Genomic DNA, 24,605 nt, shown 5'->3' with positions numbered 1-24,605 from the left:
CAGCATTCAGTTTAGAAATGATATGGTCGTTCCAGCCTGTCGATGGCCGCTCGGTGTGCCGCTCGCCCGCCGCCGCTGTGGGCCGTCTTTAAAAAGGTTTTAACACTCCTTAATCCGTGTGACGCCGACAGAATCTTCACCGAAATCCATCTGAATCTTTCGAATGGTTTCCAACTGGCTGTCTCAGTTTCTGAAAAAAAAAAATTCATGGAGCAAAGCGGCAGCCTCTCAGCCATTTCCTTGACAATAAAATCTGACGAGGGGGGTGGACCAGTGCTCACTAAAAGCCTGCCCACAGGCGAATGACGCAACCGACAGGTGTGAAAAAACTCACATGCGCACGAAGGTTCAAGCTTGTCTGATGCAAGCACACATGATTCAAATCCATATAGTTTTTGAAAAAAATAAAAAGGTCAGATAGTTTTCTCACAGACCTCGTACATGTGCTTCCTTAGTTGTGTTTTTAAATTTGCAAAAATTTCAACAAAAATGTCATGTCATTACGGGGTGTTGTAAGTATAATTTTGAGGGGAAAAATGGATGTACTCCATTTTGTAATAAGGCTGTAACATAAAATGTGGAAAAAGTGAAGTGCTGTGAATACTTTCTGGATGCACCGTATAGAAGAACAGAGAGGCTTCAGCTCACAAACCAACAATCATGGGGAGAATGAGTAAATTACCAGTCAGGCAACATGGTGTGACGTCACCTATGCACTTCGTGCAATGTGAAATTTGTGCACATCAACTGGAATAAATCTTCAAACACTCACCTCTGAAGAACTGGTGAAGGTCCTGCACCGTGCATGACCAGGGAAGACCCTTCACCTGTACGAGATACACCAACTTCTCTGGTTCTGCATCAGGCTGGTACTCCAGCAGCGGTGGGTGTTCGTCTTGAACAGGTGCATCTGACTGAAGGATAGAGGGAACAGGAGAAAAAAAAAATTATTGGCAATGGAATCCATTGCCTTACAGCACTATGATGTTATGATGACAAAAAAGTGAACACCCTTGCTGCACTTTGCTCAATCATGCTCTGGTACAAATGCATCAAGCTTAGTCACTTATTGCTGAATAGAGGGTTCAGAATGGTTGATAACGGCATCATATGCTATGGCCGATGTTTACCAAGCTGGGCCTGGAACTTGTCACTTGTTGTTATTGGCAACACACACAAAAACGCCATTTATCATGATACAGATTGCTGATAAGGCCAAGAAGCTGAAGCCATGGTACCGGGTGAGCGTTCCCCCTGAGGCGACCATGAGCAGTATTTACAACCAGTATGCATGTGGTATGCTGGACAATGGAGGTAGCTTGAACGCTAAGTACAACGGTTGCAAGGTCAGTTTTTCATCTGCTTCTTTTTCTTCTAGGTAGTTCCGGCCGCTTGGTCCAGCCCACATCCTAGAGGAGTATTGGATGACATCCCTATTTTTGTGGATTTTTAATCAAATACAACTGCAGAGCTGTGAGGCTGGTTCTGTCATAGTTCTAAGTGAAACTGTACTATAGTCTTTGTGTCTTATAACTGAGAGGCTAAGTTACAAGTGTTCCTAAAAAAAAAAAAAAATCATCCACCCTCCCTCATCACTTTTATCTGATGTCAAGGATGACAAACTCATTTTTATTTACTTATTTTAAATAGGGCCTTAAGTCGAATGCCCCTCGCACCCCCTCCGACTGCCCCTACCAGTGTGCCAGTGATTTTCTGTAATTGGAGGGGATGGTTCATCTTTGCCTTGTTGCTGCAGGCTAAATTGCCCCTGTGCTACCCAAGACACCATCTGGCTTGGTGGCACAGTGGATGGTTTGTTGGCCATTGACACAATTTGATATACAGTGAATTTCTGTAATTGAAGAGGTTGCCATCTTTGCCTTGTTGTTGCAGGCTAAATTGGTGCTGTGCCACCCAAGACACCATCTGGTTTTGACCATCTTGGATGGGTGGTTGGAGAGCCATCTTGTCTAGGGTGACACAGTGGATTGTTTACTGGCCATTGACCTTGTTTTACATACTGGGATCTTCTGTCATTAGAGGGTTTGCCATCTTCTAGGGTGGAACAGTGGATGATTTCTTGGCCACTGACTTTATTTTTAGACAATTGGGATTTCCTATTCCTACACAACTAAACTGCCCCTGTGTCAACCAAGACACCATCTAGTTTTGACCAATATCTTGGAAGTGGAAGTTGGATGGATTGTTGCAGGGCAGTAGTGTGTATAGGATGGCACACTGGAGCATGTTCTTAAAATACAGTATTAAGCCCCTTTCACACTGGGGCTGCTCCCACTTGCTTCCTGTGGTGTCATGACAGCGCAGGAATATCTGCATCAGGTGCACGCAGTAGGGGGCAGAGAGGAGGTGAGAGCGCAGTCTGCAGGTTCTCTGCACAGAGAAGTCAAAGTGCACAGTTTGGCTGCAGACAGACTGTTCACTCTGACTTCTCTTCTAGTTTATATTTGTTCTTGTGCAGAGCTGCAGGGCTGCACTCTGAGTTCTGTTATAGTTTATCTTTCCTCCTTTGACCGCGAGATGCACGCACGCATAAGCAAATGTGGAGATGTCTGGAGTTCTACTTGATGTTGACATGTCCTGTCTCTGGCAATCAGTCTGTGAGCAGGACTTATGTCCTTTTTTTTTTTTTAACTGTGATGAGAGAGTTTGAGCAGAGAACAAGGAACTAATGCCTGCAGCCAGACTTTTTCACATATGCGCGCATGAACGAACCGTCCATAAGTGGACTAGAGATGTCCGGACTTTTTAATGGCTGTCTCTGGCAATCAGTCTGTGAGCAGGACTTTTATGGATTTTATTTAAACACATTTGTGAGAGAAGAAGCTGCTGCTGCCTCACAGTGCCTCTCTTCACCAGACAGCTCCACACAGAGAAGGAACTGAGCTGCAATCAGCATTTTTTTTCTGTGGTCTTTTTTTTTTTTTTTTTAAGCGTGTAGTTTTTACTGCATTGAGTAAACAGTATAAAAACAATCCTGCGTGATTTATACTGCGGGAACAATGGAACATAGCAGGAATCATAAATTGGCGTTGGGTAAAGTCGTCTTGTGAGGGTGTGGCTTCCGAGTCACGCAGAGTAACACCTCTTTGCCCCGACTTGCGCTGGAACCACTTCCTTTCTGCGTCGAGCACAGGACGCCAAAAAAAACTTAAACAGGTTTAATTTTTCGGAGTCCGACTTGCTTCCTCCTTTGCGCCCCTCACGCTGTTGTGGCGCCGAGCTGCATCGTCTCGGCACTGAGTTGCTTCCACGCGGCGTCATAATGACGCACGGCACAACTGGGAGCATCCCCGGTGTGAAAGGGGCTTTCAAAAGATAGCTCCATATTCGAATATTGAATATCGAACCCGGTGCCAACTTCACACTGGTTCTGCCCCTGTAGTATATAACCACAAACAGCAAATATTAGTGACCGGCACAGCCCATTAAAAATATTACAAATAAAATAAATCAAACACATTTTCAAAATGCGATTTAAGACAAAATCTGCAACATTTTTTTTTTAGAAGGGCGGCTAATTTTATTTATTTTCCCCCATGCAAAGAGTTTTGAAAAGTTCTATAGCCCCCTTAGGTGAGCTGATAACCAACCTTGTTGCACAGGCCGCGCTGGCTGATCCTCGGTCCGACCTGAAGGTTCAGGGGACACACGGTCCGGAGTGTCCGCAACTGAACGGAACCGCCAGCAATCACGTCGCGTCTCAACGTCAAGTGTCTTACTGCGACACGAGTTAACAACACCAGCAGCTTACTGTTACCGGACATTATAACGAGCCCCGCCAGCCGTCACGCTATCAGAACAAAAACCGAAGTCTAATACACGTGAATTAATAATAATAATAATTATTATTATTATTGTAATAATAAAGTGAACACAGAACCGAGGCTGCTAACCGACTAAGGAGGAAGCTAAAATCACGTGGGTCAGTCAAGGACGCTTCTTCTTCTGTCGAGTTTATTGGCGGTTTGCAAATTGACACGGTGCATTACCGCCACCAATTGTTTGGGTGTGGAACATTACTGGAGTCTGTCGTATGCAAATAGAGAAATAAGAGAGAGGAGGTTGAAAAAGTAAAAAAAAAAAAAAAATGTGGGGGGGAAATTGCACTGTACTATATTCTACTGACTAACCCTGTTCCCTTTAAATATGCAATTGCATGCCTACAAACAGGTGGCGTAAGTGTAGAAAAAGAAAGTAATCCCTGTCCTAGCGCTCAGCCTCTGACGCCTTCGAATAGAATTTTTTGCTGTCCGCTGTATGCTTGGCACTCCAGTAACAAGTGCTCCACAGGCTCACTTCTGCTGCATCTCCAACACTGACCGATGTTTTCCAGTGAAGCTGAAAGTATGATTTAAACCTGTGTGACCTATTCGTAGTCGTGTGATTATTCTTCTTCCGTGTGACTCCATCTCCTCTGTCTCCTTGTTACAATCTGTCCCTGAATTTTATGTAAAAACCGACTCTTAGAGTCCCTGTAGCATTGCTTTTGCGATGCTTTGTTCATTTGTGTCTTGATTATTGTTTTGACTTGACTTCAGATTCACGAAGTGGAATGTTGATCTGTATTTCTGATTTTAGAGCTGCTTTTGCCAGCTGATCTACCACTTTTTGCCCTCAGTTTCAGAATGAGATGGAACCCACATGAAACAGACTGTTCTCTATTCTGATGTAGTTTAAATAATCTTTGAAGAATCTCATTGATCAGCTCTGGCCTGCAAACAGATTTGCCATTTGAAATGCTAAGTAATGCTGCCACTGAATCCAAACAGATGACATGGTGACTGAACTTCACCTCCTCTACCCACCACAGTGCTAGCTCCACAGAAAAGACAGCTAAATGGTCTGACAGTCTTTTTATGATTGACTTATGAAATTGGGGAATATTACCGCCACTGCTCCCGTCTTTCCTGTGACTGGATCTTTAGATCCACCCTGTAAATATCTGAATATCCATATAGGTACCGCTGAACTAGACTGTCCATCCCACCATACTTATTACTTTCCTTTGAAAGTTTCTCCATCTCAAAGTCTACTTGGGTCATAGGAAAACAACAACAAAAAACAAAAACAAGGAGGAATAACAGACAGTGGTACCACACAATGTATTAACTTAAGCCTCGTTTCCTAGCATGACTATTTCCTACACAACCAAAACTATTAGACATAATTTTACCATGCTCCCAATATGAGTTTAAAACATATTTGGTTGGAAATTTAATTTAAGCTTTTTCCCAATAAATGCAGCATTTCGACCCTTAACCCACAATGCACCATTATCTGCATACAAGACTAATCTTCCAAGACTAACATCTACCTCTGAGAAAATATTATTAATCATGATGTTAAACAATAATGGACTGCACATACTCCCTTGTGGAACTCCATTGTCTCTTGAATAAATCCTAGAAATCACTGTGCTGTGAATACTTTCCCGATGCACTATATATATATATATATATATATATATATATATATATATATATATATATATATATATATATATATATATATACGCACAGTTTATGGATTGAGATCATAATAAAATGTTTACAAAGTACATATATAATTCATTATTTTTCACTGTCACAAGGTGTTGGAATGAAATACAAACTACTATTACATTAATAACTGGCAAGAGATCATTTTAAGATTCAGCTCATTAATTCTATGCTTTGTAAAACTGTGATGTACAAGGCACTCATTATTATTATTATTAGTAGTAGTAGTAGTAGTAAGTTTAGTAGTAAGTAGTAAGTTTTCGACATATCAATGTTTTCAACAAACACTATTTTTCCTAGGCTATATGTAAAGTTGTAGTTTTATTTGTTCATAAACACAACATATAGGTACAATATGTTGTATTTATGAATATAGACACCTACAATACATATAGGTATCTATGATGTTAATATAATTATATATAATGCTTACCTTATGAACCCAGCAGAAATAAACATCTTAACCGTGCCAGCTTTTTTGGTTATCCGAGCCTAGCATTCATAATTTTACAAGTGATTTACAAGTATTTAATTTGAAAAATGCTGCTGTGGTACAGTACTCCTTACTAGATATTTTAAGTTGTAGAATTTAACTTTATTTGTTCTAGAAAGCCATATTGTAAAAGTAGTTGTTATGTTGTTTTTTTGTGTTATCTAATTAATTATATAATAAATTAAATAAATGCATTGTTTGCTGACGTCATGTTTCGTTTACTGATTTTCTTAACTGCTACCACTGATCTGTATAAGTAATATATTGAGATCAGTGACTGCTAAGTTGTTCCTACAGACCAGTGGGGGGCGCTAATTTACACACTGTTGTTTGTTAACGTTGCATATTGAAGATGCAGCAGAAGAAGAAGAAGGGGAGAAAGGAAGTGATTTTGCCGCCAACGCTGGTGGATTTATTTGACAGTCGTGCGGTCGTCGCGCGTTATTTGTGTTGGCGTTTTCTGTCCGACGAACTCGTAAATATCCGCTGAGGAGCAACAGAATGTCTGACTGGACCGGCGGAAATAACGTGGATTGTGAGATAAAGAGCTCGTCTGGGCGCCGGTGGTCCAACAGGAAGCGGGGAATGGACGAAAACCCGCGGGCTGACCGGGACAAAAGACGAGCCACCGGGAACGAGAGCGACGACCAGCCCGGAGTCACCGACTGGGCCGCTCATGTGGAGGACGAGGAGCTGAGAAGGAGCCGAGCTACTCCCCGAGCCACGACCCTGAGCCGCAGAGAGAGGAAAAACTCTTCCGGTTCTTCTGGGAGTTGTGACTCCAAAGAGGGGGACAACTTGGAGACCGACGAGGTCGTGCTGAGCAGGCGACAGAAACAGATCAACTACGGCAAGAACACGCTCGCCTACGATCGGTACCTCAAGGAAGTCCCCAAACACCTGCGCCAGCCGGGCGCGCACCCCAAGACCCCCAATAAGTTCCGCAAGTACAGCCGCCGCTCCTGGGACCAGCAGATCAAACTGTGGAAGGTCAAACTGCACGAGTGGGACCCCCCGGCACAGGAGGGCCAACAGGAAGCCCAGAACAACGTAGAAGAATTGGATTTTGAGGACGTTATGGACACTGAGATGGACTTTCCGACCTTGTCGGCTCCCGGGGAAGGAGACTGCACCGGTAGTCCACTCAAGATCCATAAGACTGAAAGCACTGTCGGCATGGACTAGCTGCCCTCCACGTCTGAGAGACGTTTTGGTACCATCAGACACATCCACTGCGTACTCAGATCCCCTTTTTTTTCCCTCTCCTTCCTTTCTTTCTGTTTTTTGGGAACTGAGTCTGGCATCATTATCCTGGTATGAGTGCAGTGCAGCTCGATTTGTGTGGTTTTCTGTGAGGAAAATGTGTCCAAGAGCTGCAAATGTTGGTGTTTTTAATGTATTAAAAGAGTGATGGTTCTGTTTTCTGCGATCAGATGTTTTCTTCATATAAAGCTAAAGTATATAGAAAGTGAGCGGTTAAAAGATTCTGAAGAGGAAAGTGAAAGTGGTTTGTTGCTGTTCCCGATTGTTTTTTAATTGTTATTTTTCTTCCTATGCTCAATTTTAAACACTGAAGTATATCAATGAGGTTGTATTGTAATGACTGTTTTCTAATAAAGTATTGTTCAAAAGTGTGCTGAATGTGAAATACATGTTAGCGCTCCAGCTAATGATTATTTTCATTATTGGTTGACTAATTGCTTTATTTTCTCTATTAATTGATGAGTTGTTGGGCGTGGTAAACATCAGAAAATGGTATAAAATGTCAGTGTTTTCTAGAACCCAAGATGATGCCTTCAAATGTCTTGTTTTATCTACAGCCCAAATACATTCAGTTTACTACCAGAGTCTGGGAGCACATGCTGGTCCTGCTCTTCACACCACAAAACTGCTTTGGGTCTTGGATGGCAACCACCCATGCAGACAACTGGTCCACCCCAATGTCTCTAAATTGAGCCATCTATCTACTGCAGCTAGGTGAAGTGTGGACATCCCATTTGGTCTTCTCCAGCCACTAGGATCCTCACTCGGGATCCTGCTAAATCATCACAGATCCTACACAGATAAACATGCCACATGGCCAGAATGTCAAAACTAATGCTCCTTCACAATGCAAGACATTATTCTCATGTGTCCTGAAGTAACTGTTCAATACAAAGTCAGTCATACCTAAGGAAATAGTCAAATAAACCAGAAAATATTTGCATTTAAGAAGCCGAAATGATGGGCGGCACAGTGGGCTAGTGGTTAGCAGAGGTGGGGCAAAGTCACTGTCAAGTCATCAGTTTGAAAGTCTCAAGTCAGCTTGCAAACAATTGGTGGTCATTATGACTTGAGACTTACTGATTCATGACTTGAGAGTGACTTTGTCCCACCTCTGGTGGTTAGCACTGATCTCACAGCATGAAGGTTCTGGGATTTCTTCCCACCTGTGGCCTTTCTTTGTGGAGTTTGCATGTTCTCCCCGTGTTCGCGTGGGTTCCCTCCAGGTGCTCGGGCTTTCTCCCACTTCCAAAGACCTGCAAGTTAGGTGAATTGGAAACTTTAAAATTGTCCATCGGTGCAGTGCTGTCTATATGTGGCCCTGCCCTTGACTGACATCCTGTCCACAGTGTGCCCCCCCCCCCGCCCTATGACCTCTGACCCTTAAATGGAGTAAGCAGTTGTTAAAAATGAAAGCTGAAATCAGATCATTTGGACTTTAAAAAAGAAAAACAAAATGATGAATTCTTGATCAAAATCATTGTTCACAACAGCTAAATATTATATCCAGAGGTACTGAACAAAACAAAAATGAAGCTGTATCGCTGTAGTACGTTAGGGGAGGCGATGGTCTAGTGGTTAAAGCATTGGGCATTATTGTAAAGCGCTTTGAGCATCTGATGCAGATGGAAAAGCGCTATATAAATGCAGTCCATTTATTACTTAACCACCCTCAATTGCAAAGAGAAATAAGATGCACTGTCTGACTTACTTGTGCAGAATATAATTCCTTTCAATGTATTTGTAAGGAATATGCATTTGTTGTGTCAGTTTGATTTGTTGTATATTTCTCAGATATTGCTTATTTCATTATAGCTAATGGGAAAGGGATTGTTAACAGCTTTTAACCAGTGGTGGGCACAGATAACCAAAAAATTAACTTTGATAACAGATAATCAGATAACTGAAAAGTTATCTTCGATAAAGATAAAACAATAAACCACCCAAAAATATATCAGAAGTTACAGATAACTGATAACAGATAAATTGCAATATTATCTCTGGCACATTTACAATTCACAATTATAATCCGATGATGAAAACATTATCTTCGATAATTATCTGTTATCGGATTATCGAAGTGTGCCCACCACTGCTTTTAACATACCCAATATTACCAGCACATCTGTGTGTATTGTTAGTAAAATCCATTTTGCTGTGGTATATTAGTAAAATTTGTTTTTACATCTGCATTTTAAAGTTGAATATGGTTGATGTTCCATTTTAAACATCCTCAAAGTCACGCAATTCTGTGTGAGTAACACATCTGGAAACAAACCTATAATCATGAGCTAAATTTATGGCTGAAATAGCTTAAGACTTAGATGGTGAAACATCAGGATTTTGGTCATTTCATGTGCAGCATACACTTGAAGCTATGTGAACTTCTTTGGACTATGAGCTGAACCTCCATCAACCAAGAGGGCCAACTTTCTTTTGGAGGCGGAGCATGGCAAGCAGCAAGTCCTTTCTATTTAAAGAAACATGCATACAAACACGTAATTAATTATAAATGAGAAAAACAAAGTAAGGGGCATCACATCAGTGTCTATTGTATGTGATTGGTTGAATGTATTTATTAATAACTGGTTTAAGATATCTATACTGACTTGCACAAATAGTATAATCAGGTCCATAAGTAGTTGAAATTCAGCAAATATGCTCGTAGTGTAAACTTTCATCTTTACTTCAAGGAGCTCAGCAAAAATATTGTTTTAGCCAATGTGCACTGTATTTTATGTGTTGTGCATGATCTGGAATACAGGTGTGTCAGTGCTGAGGACCAGTGGCTGGAGAAGGACAAATCACCTGGAACACCCATGTTTCACATGCCTGTGGCAATGGATGCTTACATTTGTAGGATGGACCGATTGTCTGCCTGGGTGGCTGCCATCCAGAAACCAGGGAGGTTCTGTGGTTCAATGGATTGTCAGCCAGTTTTTATTATTATTATTATTATTTTTATTTATTTTTAGAAAAGCCATGGGATAGATACATGAACATTGCCAAATCACTGATACTGTATGGTAAATCTGTCTTAGATTTATTTACATAGAAATGCATAAGAAATACAAACAGTTTGATGATGATACTACTAATAACAATAATAACTATATATTGAAATCCAAGTGGCCTCTTTGTGCATGTGTGCGTGTGTGTGTGTATGGCTAAAATCATGGACAAACTGGAGAGAACTGACATTTGCCGTTTGGTATTCTTATGTATTTTGGGTCAAGGATGAACACGGTCAAAACAGAACGTTGACAGGACTAATATTTTTGGAGAAATTAGGGATATGGGTGTGCAGCCAGTACATTCTGAGTGCCGGCCCCAAGCCCGGATAAATGAGGAGGGTTGCGTCAGGAAGGGCATCCGGCGTAAAACAAGCCAACTGAACTATGCAGACTCAGAATCGAATTCCCATACCGGATCGGTCGCGGCCCGGGTTAACAACGTCCACCACCGGTGCTATTGCCCAACAGGGTGCCGGTGGAAATTGGGCTACTGCTGGGCGAAGACGACGAAGAGGAGGAAAACGTTGCCACGAACAGCGGAAGAAGAAGAAAACTAGAAGGGTGGAAATGAGAGTGGGGACTTTGAATGTTGGTAGTATGACTGGTAAAGGGAGAGAGCTGGCTGATATGATGGAGAGGAGAAAGGTAGACATATTGTGTGTGCAAGAGACCAAGTGGAAGGGAAGTAAGAGCAGGAGCATCGGCGGTGGGTACAAGTTGTTGTACCATGGTGAGGACAGGAAGAGAAATGGTGTTGGGGTCATTTTAAAGGAAGAGTATGTTAAAAGTGTGTTGGAGGTTAAGCGAGTGTCTGACAGGGTGATGAGTGTGAAGTTGGAAATTGAAGGGGTGATGATGAATATCATCAGTGCATATGCCCCACAGGTAGGTTGTGAGATGAAGGAGAAAGAAGATTTCTGGAGTGTGTTAGATGAGGTGGTGGAGAGTGTGCCCAAGCATGAAAGAGTGGTGATAGGAGCGGACTTCAATGGGCATGTTGGTGAAGGGAACAGAGGTGATGAGGAAGTAATGGGTAGATATGGTATCAAGGATAGGAATGGGGAAGGACAGATGGTAGTTGATTTTGCAAAAAGGATGGAAATGGCTGTGGTGAATACCTACTTTAAGAAAAGGGAGGAGCACAGGGTAACATATAAGAGTGGAGGAAGGTGCACACAGGTGGACTACATTCTTTATAGGAGATGCAAGCTAAAAGAAATCACAGACTGTAAGGTGGTAGCAGGAGAGAGTGTCACTAGACAGCACAGGATGGTTGTTTGTAGGATGACTTTAGAGGTAAAGAAGAAGAAGAGAGTGAGAGCTCAACAAAGGATCAGATGGTGGAAGCTGAAGGAGGAAGACTGTTGTGTGAAATTTAGCGAGCAGGTGAGAGAAGCACTGGTTGGAGGGGAAGCAATTTTGGACAACTGGAAAAGTACTGCAGATGTGGTGAGGGAGACAGCTAGGACAGTACTGGGTATGACATCTGGACAGTGGAAGGAAGACAAGGAGACTTGGTGGTGGAATGAAGAGGTCCAGGAAAGCATAAGGAGAAAGAGGTTGGCGAAAAGGTTTTGGGATAGTCAGAGAGATGAAGAAAGTAGACAGGAGTACAAGGAGATGCAGTGTAAGGCGAAAAGAGAAGTGGCAAAAGCAAAGGAAAAGGCATATTGCGAGCTGTACAAGAAGTTGAATAGTAAGGAAGGAGAAAAGGACTTGTACCGATTGGCCAGACAAAGGGACAGAGCTGGAAAGGATGTGCAGCAGGTTAGGGTGGTAAAAGATGCACATGGTAATGTGCTGACAAGTGAGGAGTGTGTGCTGAGAAGGTGGAGGGAATATTTTAAAGAGTTGATGAATAAAGAAAATGAGCGAGAGAAAAGGCTGGATGATGTGGTGAGAGTAAATCAGGAAGTACAAGAGATTAGCAAGGATGAAGTGAGGGCTGCTATGAAGAGGATGAAGAGTGGAAAGGCAGTCGGTCCAGATGACATTCCAGTGGAGGCATGGAAATGTCTAGGAGAGATGGCAGTAGAGTTTCTAACCAGATTGTTTAATAAAATCTTGGAAAGTGAGAGCATGCCTGAGGAGTGGAGACGAAGTGTGCTGGTTCCTATTTTCAAGAACAAGGGTGATGTGCAGAGCTGCAGTAACTACAGAGGCATAAAGCTGATCAGCCACAGCATGAAGTTATGGGAAAGAGTAGTAGAAGCTAGGCTTAGAAAACAGGTGAAGATCTGTGAGCAGCAATATGGTTTCATGCCGAGAAAGAGCACTACAGATGCAATGTTTGCTCTGAGAATACTGTTGGAAAAGTACAGAGAAGGACAGAAAGAGTTACATTGTGTGTTTGTGGACTTAGAAAAAGGTTATGATAGGGTGCCAAGAGAAGAGTTGTGGTATTGTATGAGGAAGTCTGGAGTGGCAGAGAAGTATGTTAGGGTAGTGTAGGACATGTACAAGAATAGTGTGACAGCGGTGAGATGCTCAGTCGGAATGACAGACTCATTCAAGGTGGAGGTGGGATTACACCAAGGATCAGCTCTGAGTCCTTTCTTGTTTGCAGTGGTGATGGACAGGTTGACGGATGAGATCAGACAGGAGTCCCCATGGACTATGATGTTTGCAGATGACATTGTGATCTGTAGTGAGAGTAGAGAGCAAGTTGAGTCTAGTCTGGAGAAGTGGAGATATGCTTTGGAGAGAAGGGGAATGAAAGTCAGTAGAAGCAAGACTGAGTACATGTGTGTGAATGAGAGGGAGCCCAATGGAATAGTACAGTTACAAGGAGTAGAAGTGGTGAAAGTAGATGAGTTTAAATATTTGGGGTCAACTGTTCAAAGTAATGGAGAGTGTGGTAGAGAGGTGAAGAAGAGAGTGCAGGCAGGGTGGAGTGGGTGGAGAAAGGTGGCAGGAGTGATTTGTGACCGAAGAATATCAGCAAGGGTGAAGGGGAAAGTTTACAAAACAGTAGTGAGACCAGCTATGTTGTATGGTTTAGAGACAGTGGCACTAACAAAAAGACAGGAGGCAGAGCTGGAGGTGGCAGAGCTGAAGATGTTGAGATTCTCTTTGGGAGTGACAAGAATGGACAAGATTAGGAATGAACATATCAGAGGGACAGCTCAGGTGGGACGGTTTGGAGACAAAGTCAGAGAGGCGAGATTGAGATGGTTTGGACATGTGCAGAGGAGGGACCCAGGGTATATAGGGAGAAGGATGCTGAGGATGGAGCAACCAGGCAGGAGGAGAAGAGGGAGACCAAAGAGGAGGTTCATGGATGTGCTGAGAGAGGACATGCAGGTGGTTGGTGTGACAGAGGAAGATACAGAGGACAGGGTGAGATGGAAACGATTGATCTGCTGTGGCGACCCCTAACGGGAACAGCCGAAAGACAAAGAAGAAGACCTAACAACAGTAAATAGTTACGTTCTGGACTCACACGTCATTACAGCAGGGGGCGACAAATCATCTATATATTAAAAGCCAAGCGGCCACTGTGTACGTGTAGGCATGCATGCGTGTGTATAACTTCAATCATGGACAAACTGGGTAGAGCTGACATTTGCTGTTTGGTATACACAGAGGCCACTTGGCTTTTAATATATAGATGGGGCTTTCAATGTTAAATTTAAGTGGCTACAAAATCTGTAATCCAGATCAGATCGGGATCAAACATTGTGAGTTGATAAAGGATACCATCCTACATAATGCTTTCAAATATAAAAGAAATTCAATCTTTTTCGACAGTTATGAATTTTTGAAAATTCATTCAATGTTAAAGGATAGGGACAGTTATCCAAAATTTTTCTTGACTTTGACCTTGAAAATTGAATCAGCGCTTGCCTATTGGGATATGAATCATCAGTAAAAATTTCCTAATGATATATGAAAAATTGTGGGCTCCAGACTGTTCACAAACAAACAAACAAAAAGAAACAAACAGGGGTGAAAGCATATCCTCCGCCGTAATAAAAATGATAATAATAGTACAATTAACATCAAACCCAAATGCACAAACAATGTAAACATCAAATATTCAAATAAAATAAGATAATCATGGATTATAATCTACAGAAAAGAAGTGTGTTTTAAGATGGGCTTTAAAAGAAAATGTGGTACTGTATGGTAAATCTGTCTGAAGTCGGCATTTCTCAAAAGCTGACTTTCTGTGCAAGATGTCTTCTGGTGAGGGAAGCCACCAAGAGACATCCATGACAACTTTGAAGGAGTTACAGGCTTCTGTGGCTGCAACTGGACAACCTGTGCATGCTGCATAATAATAAATACAACTAACATCAAACCCAAATGCACAAACAATGTAAACATAAAATATTCAAATAAAATAAGTTAAACATGGATTATAATCTACAGAAAAGAAGTGTGTTTAAAGATGGGCTTGAATGGTAAATCTGTCTGAAGTAGGCATTTCTCAAAAACTGACTTTCTGTGCAAGATGTCTTCTGGTGAGGGAAGCCACCAAGAGACATCCATGACAACTTTGAAGGAGTTACAGGCTTCTGTGGCTGCAACCGGACAATCTGTGCATGCTGCATAATAATACATACAACTAACATCAAACCCAAATATACAAACAATGTAAACATCAAATATTCAAATAAAATAAGTCAAACATGGATTATAATCTACAGAAAAGAAGTGTGTTTTAAGATGGGCTTGAATGGTAAATCTGTCTGAAGTAGGCATTTCTCAAAAACTGACTTTCTGTGCAAGATGTCTTCTGGTGAGGGAAGCCACCAAGAGACATCCATGACAACTTTGAAGGAGTTACAGGCTTCTGTGGCTGCAACTGGACAACCTGTGCATGCTGCATAATAATAAATACAACTAACATCAAACCCAAATGCACAAACAATGTAAACATCAAATATTCAAATAAAATAAGTTAAACATGGATTATAATCTACAGAAAAGAAGTGTGTTTTAAGATGGGCTTTAAAAGAAAATGTGGTACTGTATGGTAAATCTGTCTGAAGTCAGCATTTCTCAAAAACTGACTTTCTGTGCAAGATGTCTTCTGGTGAGGGAAGCCACCAAGAGACATCCATGACAACTTTGAAGGAGTTACAGGCTTCTGTGGCTGCAACCGGACAACCTGTGCATGCTACATCATAATACATACAACTAACATCAAACCCAAATATACAAACAATGTAAACATCAAATATTCAAATAAAATAAGTCAAACATGGATTATAATCTACAGAAAAGAAGTGTGTTTTAAGATGGGCTTGAATGGTAAATCTGTCTGAAGTAGGCATTTCTCAAAAACTGACTTTCTGTGCAAGATGTCTTCTGGTGAGGGAAGCCACCAAGAGACATCCATGACAACTTTGAAGGAGTTACAGGCTTCTGTGGCTGCAACCGGACAATCTGTGCATGCTGCATAATAATACATACAACTAACATCAAACCCAAATATACAAACAATGTAAACATCAAATATTCAAATAAAATAAGTCAAACATGGATTATAATCTACAGAAAAGAAGTGTGTTTTAAGATGGGCTTGAATGGTAAATCTGTCTGAAGTAGGCATTTCTCAAAAACTGACTTTCTGTGCAAGATGTCTTCTGGTGAGGGAAGCCACCAAGAGACATCCATGACAACTTTGAAGGAGTTACAGGCTTCTGTGGCTGCAACTGGACAACCTGTGCATGCTGCATAATAATAAATACAACTAACATCAAACCCAAATGCACAAACAATGTAAACATCAAATATTCAAATAAAATAAGTTAAACATGGATTATAATCTACAGAAAAGAAGTGTGTTTTAAGATGGGCTTTAAAAGAAAATGTGGTACTGTATGGTAAATCTGTCTGAAGTCAGCATTTCTCAAAAACTGACTTTCTGTGCAAGATGTCTTCTGGTGAGGGAAGCCACCAAGAGACATCCATGACAACTTTGAAGGAGTTACAGGCTTCTGTGGCTGCAACCGGACAACCTGTGCATGCTACATCATAATACATACAACTAACATCAAACCCAAATATACAAACAATGTAAACATCAAATATTCAAATAAAATAAGTCAAACATGGATTATAATCTACAGAAAAGAAGTGTGTTTTAAGATGGGCTTGAATGGTAAATCTGTCTGAAGTAGGCATTTCTCAAAAACTGACTTTCTGTGCAAGATGTCTTCTGGTGAGGGACAGTGGTGTCAAAAGTACACACATTTGTTACTTAAGTAGAAGTATAGATACTGCAGTTTAAAAACACTCTGGTAAAAGTTGAAGTATCAACTTGACCTCTTTACTCAAGTAAAAGTGAAAAAGTATGTGCTCCAAAACCTACTTAAAGTATAAAAGTATAAAGTAACCTTTAAAAAAAAAACAAAAAAAACAAAAGGTAGATGCCACTATATGAATTGAAAGCTTAATTTAAAAACTGATTCGTTCTACATGTGGCCCAAGACCCAAAACCCAAAATTACCCCCCAACACCACCTGCACGAAAATGTTTCAATTCTAGAAGCTCTGAAATGCAATCTGGGACTATTCCAGACAATAAACTGCAGTGAGTGCAGCATCCATTTAGTGAAGAAAAAAAAGCAAAAAAAAAACAACTTTCCTTATTCAAATTCATTCCAGTAGTATTCTGCTCTTACTAGGATGCAGCAGTTTTCTATTTTGGCAGATAGTTCTGGAGGAAATCACTGAAGAAATTAACACATTGAAAATATGGTTTGACCGAAACAAATTGTCATTAAATAAGACAGGGATGAAGTGGAGGTGTAAGAGTCACTAGGTGTTCACAGGAAACACTTATTTATGTATGTATTTATATATGTATGTTGTTAGTTGCTTTTATATTTTCTGTTGTGTTTCTATTCAGGTTCTTTTTGCCTCTTTCTCTAAAATTGTATATAATAATCATTAGATTATTAATATATAAACAAAAATAAATTTAAGAAATATTACAATTTGAAAACAAATGCACCCGAACGTTATGACGGCTGCAATTGCTTAATGCTAACTTTTAACATTGAAAATCCCATAGACATGCTAACGCGTTAGCGTCGCTCCCGTTTTTAAGTTATAAAATACATCTATCAACTGTTCCAGAAGACCATAACAGGTCGGTTTAACATTGAAAAGGTAAATAATACTCACAGATGTATGCTCTTTAGGGTTTTAGCGGGGGAAAATTAAGCGAAAGAAAGAAAGAATAAACGAAGCAATAGGTCGAAGCATTGCTTCAATCTGCGAACCACTGCTTGGATTGGTTCACGGTTCAAAGCATGTTGATTACAGGCGCACATGACGTGAAATATATATATATATATATATATATATATATATATATATATATATATATATATATATAAACATTAAACTGAAGCCAAGAGTAACGAGGCTGTTTGTTTTAAAAAATGTAAGGAATAGAAAGTACAGATACTTGTGTGAAAATGTAATGAGTAGAAGTCAGAAGTAGGCAGAAAAATAAGTAAAGGAGTAAAGTATAGATACCTAAAAAGTGTACTTAAGTACAGTAACGAAGTATTTGTACTTCGTTACTTGACACCTCTGGTGAGGGAAGCCACCAAGAGACATCCATGACAACTTTGAAGGAGTTACAGGCTTCTGTGGCTGCAACTGGACAACCTGTGCATGCTGCATAATAATAAATGCAACTAACATCAAACCCAAATGCACAAACAATGTAAACATCAAATATTCAAATAAAATAAGTTAAACATGGATTATAATCTACAGAAAAGAAGTGTGTTTTAAGATGGGCTTTAAAAGAAAATGTGGTACTGTATGGTAAATCTGTCTGAAGTCAGCATTTCTCAAAAACTGACTTTCTGTGCAAGATGTCTTCTGGTGAGGGAAGCCACCAAGAGACATCCATGACAACTTTGAAGGAGTTACAGGCTTCTGTGGCTGCAACCGGACAACCTGTGCATGCTACATCATAATACATACAACTAACATCAAACCCAAATATACAAACAATGTAAACATCAAATATTCAAATAAAATAAGTCAAACATGGATTATAATCTACAGATAAGAAGTGTGTTTTAAGATGGGCTTGTGTGGTACTGTATGGTAAATCTGTCTGAAGTCAGCATTTCTCAACAACTGACTTTCTGTGCAAGGTGTCTTCTGGTGAGGGAAGCCACCAAGAGACATCCATGACAACTTTGAAGGAGTTACAGGCTTCTGTGGCTCCATCTGGACAACCTGTGCATGCTGCATAATAATAAATACAACTAACATCAAACCCAAATGCACAAACAATGTACACATCAAATATTCCAATAAAATAAGTTAAACATGGATTATAATCTACAGAAAAGAAGTGTGTTTTAAGATGGGCTTTAAAAGAAAATGTGGTACTGTATGGTAAATCTGTCAAAAAGTCAGCATTTCTCAAAAACTGACTTTCTGTGCAAGATGTCCTGGTGAGGGAAGCCACCAAGAGACCTCCATGACAACTTTGAAGGAGTTACAGGCTTCTGTGGCTGCAACCGGACAAACTGTGCATGCTGAAAGTTTTTTCTGTTGCCTTGCCAGTTGTGTTAGATGGTTAATATGATAATATTGTTAAATTTCTCGAATTAAAGTTGAAAGTCTGCAACACACACACACACACACACACACACACACACACACACACACACACACACACACACACACACACACACACACACACACACACACACACACACACACACACACACACACACGTTGAATACTGAATCTTCCTACACAGTGGGGCTGCTTTGAACGCAACATTGACAAGAAAAGAAAATAAAAAAACGGAAAACAGCAGGTCACGTGACCACTCCGTTATTTCCTGCGGCAGTGCAGTTACAGCTCTGCGTTGCGTTTAGTGTCTGCTACAGCAGCGGTGTGGTCGCTCTAGACAGGGGGGAAAAAGAAAAGAACATTACTCCATACGAAGTGAAGGTGTTTGCTACACTCTCAGTCCTGTTGCAGTCAAAAGCGACGACGGATATAAACATATATCTTCCAGAGTTTTGCCGTTTTGAATTTGAGAGCGTGTTTATCATGGCGACAGCTGCGGTGTCTGCCCCTGCTGGCTGTGGCCCCAGCCCCGGCCCAGGGACCGAGCTGGTCCGCGGGCAGGCCTTCGACGTCGGGCCTCGCTACAGCAACCTCTCCTACATCGGGGAGGGAGCCTACGGCATGGTGTGGTAAGTGTATTCCGCGTGTTTTAAACCGCTTTTTTCCGTAGGGAAAGAGCTGTTGTGTCTGTGGTTTTGAGTAAAGAACAATGTTTTTAGGTAAAGAGCACATTGGCAAACTGTTGAAACAGGACGGACACAAGCTTTTATTGTGTTTTTATACGTTTTATACTTCACACAATAAGTGAATTATGAATTAAAAATTTTATTAAACGCACATTGGTGTGTGTTTGCATTGCAATCACAAGCGACTTTAACGTTTTAATATTTTTATTATTATTGATGTAGTACTCCATGTCCTCTTCAATTGGACATATAATTAGTGATACTTATACACCAGACGAGTCATACCACAAAAATAACACACTTTGTTTTTAATATGCCTCTTTTAAACTGTCAAGTTATTCAAGACAATTCCAATCTTCCATTTTCTTATTTTTAACATTAGACTATTGCATGTGTGTGTGTGTGTGTGTGTAAAATCGAGCCAGTATTGTTTTTCCTCAGTGTGGTTTCTTTTGTGATCTTACGTTTCCATTGTAACATTTTGTTTGAAAGTTCATAAACTATTGTAGGAAATGTTTAAGAGTAGTTCTTTGATTCTTTCTTTCTGTGGCTAGATTAGTTTTTACAAAGTTGCTATTGATACAATGTCATATTCCTTTTTTCGTAAGGCATCCAATAATTCAATTCAGTTAAATTTAATCATCTTATAAAGCACCAAATCACAACAAAAGCTGCCTCAAGGCACCTCACACAGAACATAATAAACCACTATGATTATTTCCTGGAAATACAGGAGGTACTTGACAAATTTCAAGATGGTTTAGGATTAAAGTTAGGATTATGCCTGAACCGTGACATGGGTAGATTAAGTAACGCAGTGACTATCTGTACGTATTCATGTAGTGAAATTCCATTCATACGTCGTGTCTCTCTCATTGGTCAGTGTCGGTCACATGATTATGAGGCTATGCACTTGTACGTATTTTTGCTATTGATATGTAGATTCCTAAACTGCGTTAACGACTACCATGAATCCTAACCGTAACCATGACAATAACCCATAACCTCAAAAGGGCCTTTCACACTGAACGCGTCAGAAGCGTCAAAAATAGGTCTTAAAAGCATTAATTTCAATGAGACGTGTTGCTTTTTAGACGTGTCAGAAGCGTTGCGTCAAAAGCCGAGCTAAACTGACGCTTCTGACGGGAGCGCGCATTGCCGCTTGTCGGCAGGCTGACGCGGTCAAAGTTCAATCCAGTCCATCTTTCGACACTCTGAGCTGTGACGTACCTTCGCATTGTCCAATAGGAACTACGCGTCGGGCCAAAACACGGAAGACTAGTGGCAGAAACCACTGATCTCTACAAAATGGATCAGTGTAGAAACCACTGATCTGTACAAAACATTAACGTGTCACAGGACTTCTCATTTATAGAGCAGTTTTCTGAAGAAAAATCATTGGAAATGTTTTTTTGTTGTTGTTTACCTCAAAATTTCTGATTACTGTTAAAAAAAAGTTTAGAACACTTGTAATTAAAATAGCTACATAAATCAATAAAGGGTTCTTTAGAAACATTTCATCTGTAAATTAAAACCACCTATTATTTCAGATTAGATAATTTCTTGTTTAACATAAGGAACCTTGGACATTTATTTTTAGACAAATAAAATAACATGGAAACTTGTACATTTTTTTTTAAAGTCTGGTAGATTATTTATATCTCATTTCAACCAGAAAAAGACACTAAATAAATACAAATGTGTATTATAAATGCAACAGGAAATAATTTAACAATGACTGCAGTGTGATTGTAAAGTAGGATTTCTGTGACATAAACCTCATGATGAATTTTTTTATATAGTCATTTAAACTTGTAATTTCGTCAAAATATGTAATTGCCTTTAATGTTATCAGGACAGAGTCATTTCTAAAATATGAATTTGAGCACAATAAGTGGAGAGCTTCTACCTGTGCAAATGTCTTTTGACTTTGATTCGTGGACATTTTTAATGATCCGTTCATTTATTGCTAAAATATAAAATGAAACAGCTTTTTAAAAAATAAAATAGTTGCTGCTGAAAGAGCCTTTTATTTAGAAGCAGGTGATGTTATGCTGGATTCTCGGGACCAGATGAAGGTCTTTTCTGCAGCTTTGAACTCTGGTGGTGTTGCTGAAGACACTTTTGTCCTATTTTGAAGAGCAGAGATTTTTTTCTTTCGACTGGACTTCGTGGTGTTCAGCTCATCAATGGAAGTTTGGTTGTCTGCACAGCAAATGTTCCTGATTGGGACAAATAAATTTTTTTTTTAAATATAAAGAAACACTAAACAGTTTATATATATATATATATATATATATATATATATATATATATATATATATATATATATATATATATATATATATATATATATATATATATATATATATATATATATATATATATATATATATATATATATATATATATGGGGGAAAAAAAAGGCAAAAAAATGATGGAAAAAAAAAAAACACGCCTGAAAAAATAAGTTATTTAAAGTTGAGCTTTTGTGGTGTCTGGAAAAAAAACTGTAGCTTTATTTGGTAAAAATAAGAGACTGAACCATCTACAAATTAAAGCGTTCATTCAGATCAACTGTGCTAAAAGGCTAAGCTAACGTTAGCCGATCAATAAACCTTCACAGCAGTGCAGAAACGTCACGTTTTACTTTTATTTTGTCCTCACATCGATAAAGCTGCAGAACTAACCTCCGTTGGGCAAACTGGGACTTCGCATATATCCAAAAAGTGGGAGATTTCGGACTGAGTGGGTCTGCTCCATCCCCCCGGCTGCCTGCCTCGGTCTGCCCAGGAATGATGCCTGAAGGCCGGCTTCTCCATGCGGGTCGGCCCGCTGTCGCGGTTCGATTGATATCCCACCAAGTTGTCAGTCCTCCCTCGGTCGGCGTCACTCCGAAAAGTAGCTGAAAAAAAGCTTCTCCCAGCAGGGTGATGGGAGAATCGTTCTACTGCTGTTTTTTTAAAGCTTTTTTGTGGTTCAGGCGACGCAAATTCAAGAAGGTGATTGCTGAACTTTTTTCAGGTTATGAAACAGCCAGAGTGTGACGTAGTCGCAATCTCCGCCCCCTTGCCGCTTCCGAAGCGACATGTCTGACGTCACAACGCGTTGGAACGCATCGGCCTGACACGCTAGGGGGCGTTAAAGCGTCGCGCTGAAGCTTGCAGTATGAAAGGCTCTTAACTCTAACCATAACAAGGCTGCACTATGTACAAATAGAATTTGGAATTATTAATACAGCTACATATGAATAGCCACTTCCTTTAAATACAGTGGGTGCTGTACCAGTATCAATTTGCAGTTTGCGTACAGTACCCTTTCAGTTGCAATGTATCAATGTGTGAGACCCATTCTGGAAGCAGTATATACTATTCAGTGTTTTGACATTACCCATAATGCAGCATATCACTATCCAACAGTGCATATGTGTGACCTCGTTGGAATAGTTTCAGTGTTTTTACATTTTTTTATTTTTTACATGGAGTCACATTTTCAACCCTATTATTTCAGAAATATGGGCATCTTAAGAAGATTGCCACATGTGCTGTTGCAAAGCTGTGCATTCTATACTGGGTAATGACAAAAGACAGTATAAAGATCCCCAAAGTATGTATGTCTTTTAATTGTGGCAAATATGTTTGTGTGTGAGCATATCAGAGGGACAGTGCAAGTTGTATGATTTGGAGGCAAAGTAAAGGAAGTAATTTTGGGCAGGTGCAGAGTAGAAATATAGGCTATATTGGGGAGGAATGATGAGGATGGAGCAGCCAGGCAGGAGGAAAAAAGGATGGCTAAAGAGCATGTATTGGCCATGAGAGGGCAATGCACAGGTACAAAAGTTTGTGATAACGTAGCCTAAAACATGATGATGGTTGAAGAAGTTGTAATAATGTATCTCCTGTAGGGCTGAAATGATCAATCGAGTAACTTGAATAATTTGATTACAAAAAATGGCTTCATTTAATGCTGTAGTACATATGTCAGGCCTGTGTGTGGCGCTGTAACGCTCCAAAAAAAAAAAAAGAGAGAAGACCATAGAGCATGCACATAACTAATGCAAGATAGAGGTGGGCGATACCGCGAATTTTGGTATTGATCCAATACCAAGTAAATATAGGCCCAGTATTGCCAATACCGATACTTTTTCATATTTAAGCTTCATAGATCCAAAGGATCCAAAAGACCTAGGATAGAATTTCGCCAAACATTGTACATGACAACAAAATACTTTATTATCACAATCAACATTTTTGTTTAAAAAAAAAATCACTCAACACAACTTAAAGCAAAATCTCCTGAGGTAGAGGGCTGACAAACCACAATACAAGGGTGCGCTGCTCCATGTTGTGTGACACAGTGCAGTGCTGCTCTTACAGACAGAGAGTAGACTTTGATGAATCTGCGTGCGCAGCAGTCAGTGCGTGCGGGAGAGAAAAAAAGCTTGAGTATCTATCTTTTTACACGAGGATCGTTGATTATCAATACCAGCGTTGGTATCGATATTAGGATCGATCCGCCAACCTCTAATGCAAGAGCTAATCAATGTAGCAGGCAATGCTACAAGTTTACAAAGCTGCACGCTGAGTAAAATAAAGCCTTTAAAGAGAAAGCAGGTCAGCTCTGATTGTCTAAATTGGACTTATTGCACATTTAAAGTGAAGCAATGTGTTTGTATATTTTTTTACAAACACGGTTTGGTCCATTGGCTGCTCTCCACCTCCACAGATGAAGCGAAAGGACGTGCACTTTAGGTGAATCATCTTTAATGATTAAAAAAAAAAAGCCTTTTTTTCAGATTTGATAAGAGTTTTTATCACCAGGCTGTACAGTTTATCAGTGCAGCTTTTGTGTAAACACTGCACTCCACAGCTGTTTGCCTTATTATTCGCCAAGTATCCACAGAAAACAAGGAATTTGACTTCAGTTTGAGCTGCACTCTGTATGGCATGTATAAATATACACTAAACATTGAATAAATCACAGTAAAAAAAAAAAAAAGTGCAAATGAAATGTGTAATAAGAGGGGCAAAAAAAAGTCCTTTCCGCAGACTGAAGATTTCACAGAC

The 24,605-nt window shown here is 40.1% G+C and overlaps 3 protein-coding genes across 4 annotated transcripts in view; 2 read left to right on the top strand and 1 right to left on the bottom strand.

Annotated features, from left to right (window-relative positions):
- The window catches only part of grsf1 (G-rich RNA sequence binding factor 1), a 41,446-nt gene extending 37,428 nt beyond the window's left edge, over window positions 1-4,018 (bottom strand). Inside the window, exons 1-2 of one of the 2 annotated variants that reach the window (XM_034170784.1) lie at window positions 3,612-4,018; window positions 777-914 (exon numbers count right to left, since the gene is read on the bottom strand). In XM_034170784.1, the coding sequence (XP_034026675.1) occupies window positions 777-914; window positions 3,612-3,785 (312 nt within the window). In that variant the 5' untranslated portion in view covers window positions 3,786-4,018. Of the gene's footprint in view, window positions 1-772; window positions 915-3,611 lie in introns of both variants that reach the window. The other variant, XM_034170783.1, reaches the window with a different exon arrangement.
- A 2,348-nt stretch (window positions 4,019-6,366) lies between these two features.
- LOC117510889 (histone RNA hairpin-binding protein-like) lies at window positions 6,367-7,649 on the top strand. Its single transcript, XM_034170785.1, has one exon. It carries the CDS (start codon window positions 6,514-6,516, stop codon window positions 7,195-7,197), a length of 684 nt encoding a protein of 227 aa, XP_034026676.1. The 5' UTR covers window positions 6,367-6,513; the 3' UTR covers window positions 7,198-7,649.
- An 11,444-nt stretch (window positions 7,650-19,093) lies between these two features.
- LOC117510885 (mitogen-activated protein kinase 1) overlaps window positions 19,094-24,605 on the top strand; it is a 67,060-nt gene continuing 61,548 nt past the window's right edge. The window contains exon 1 of the mRNA XM_034170779.1: window positions 19,094-19,482. Within this exon, the coding sequence (XP_034026670.1) occupies window positions 19,337-19,482 (146 nt within the window). The 5' untranslated portion in view covers window positions 19,094-19,336. The remainder of the gene's footprint in view (window positions 19,483-24,605) is intronic.

Source organism: Thalassophryne amazonica, chromosome 5, assembly GCF_902500255.1.
Source record: "Thalassophryne amazonica chromosome 5, fThaAma1.1, whole genome shotgun sequence".
NCBI lineage: Eukaryota > Metazoa > Chordata > Actinopteri > Batrachoidiformes > Batrachoididae > Thalassophryne > Thalassophryne amazonica.
Note: the sequence above shows the minus strand (reverse complement) of the source record. Positions and strands in the feature narration are given on the sequence as shown.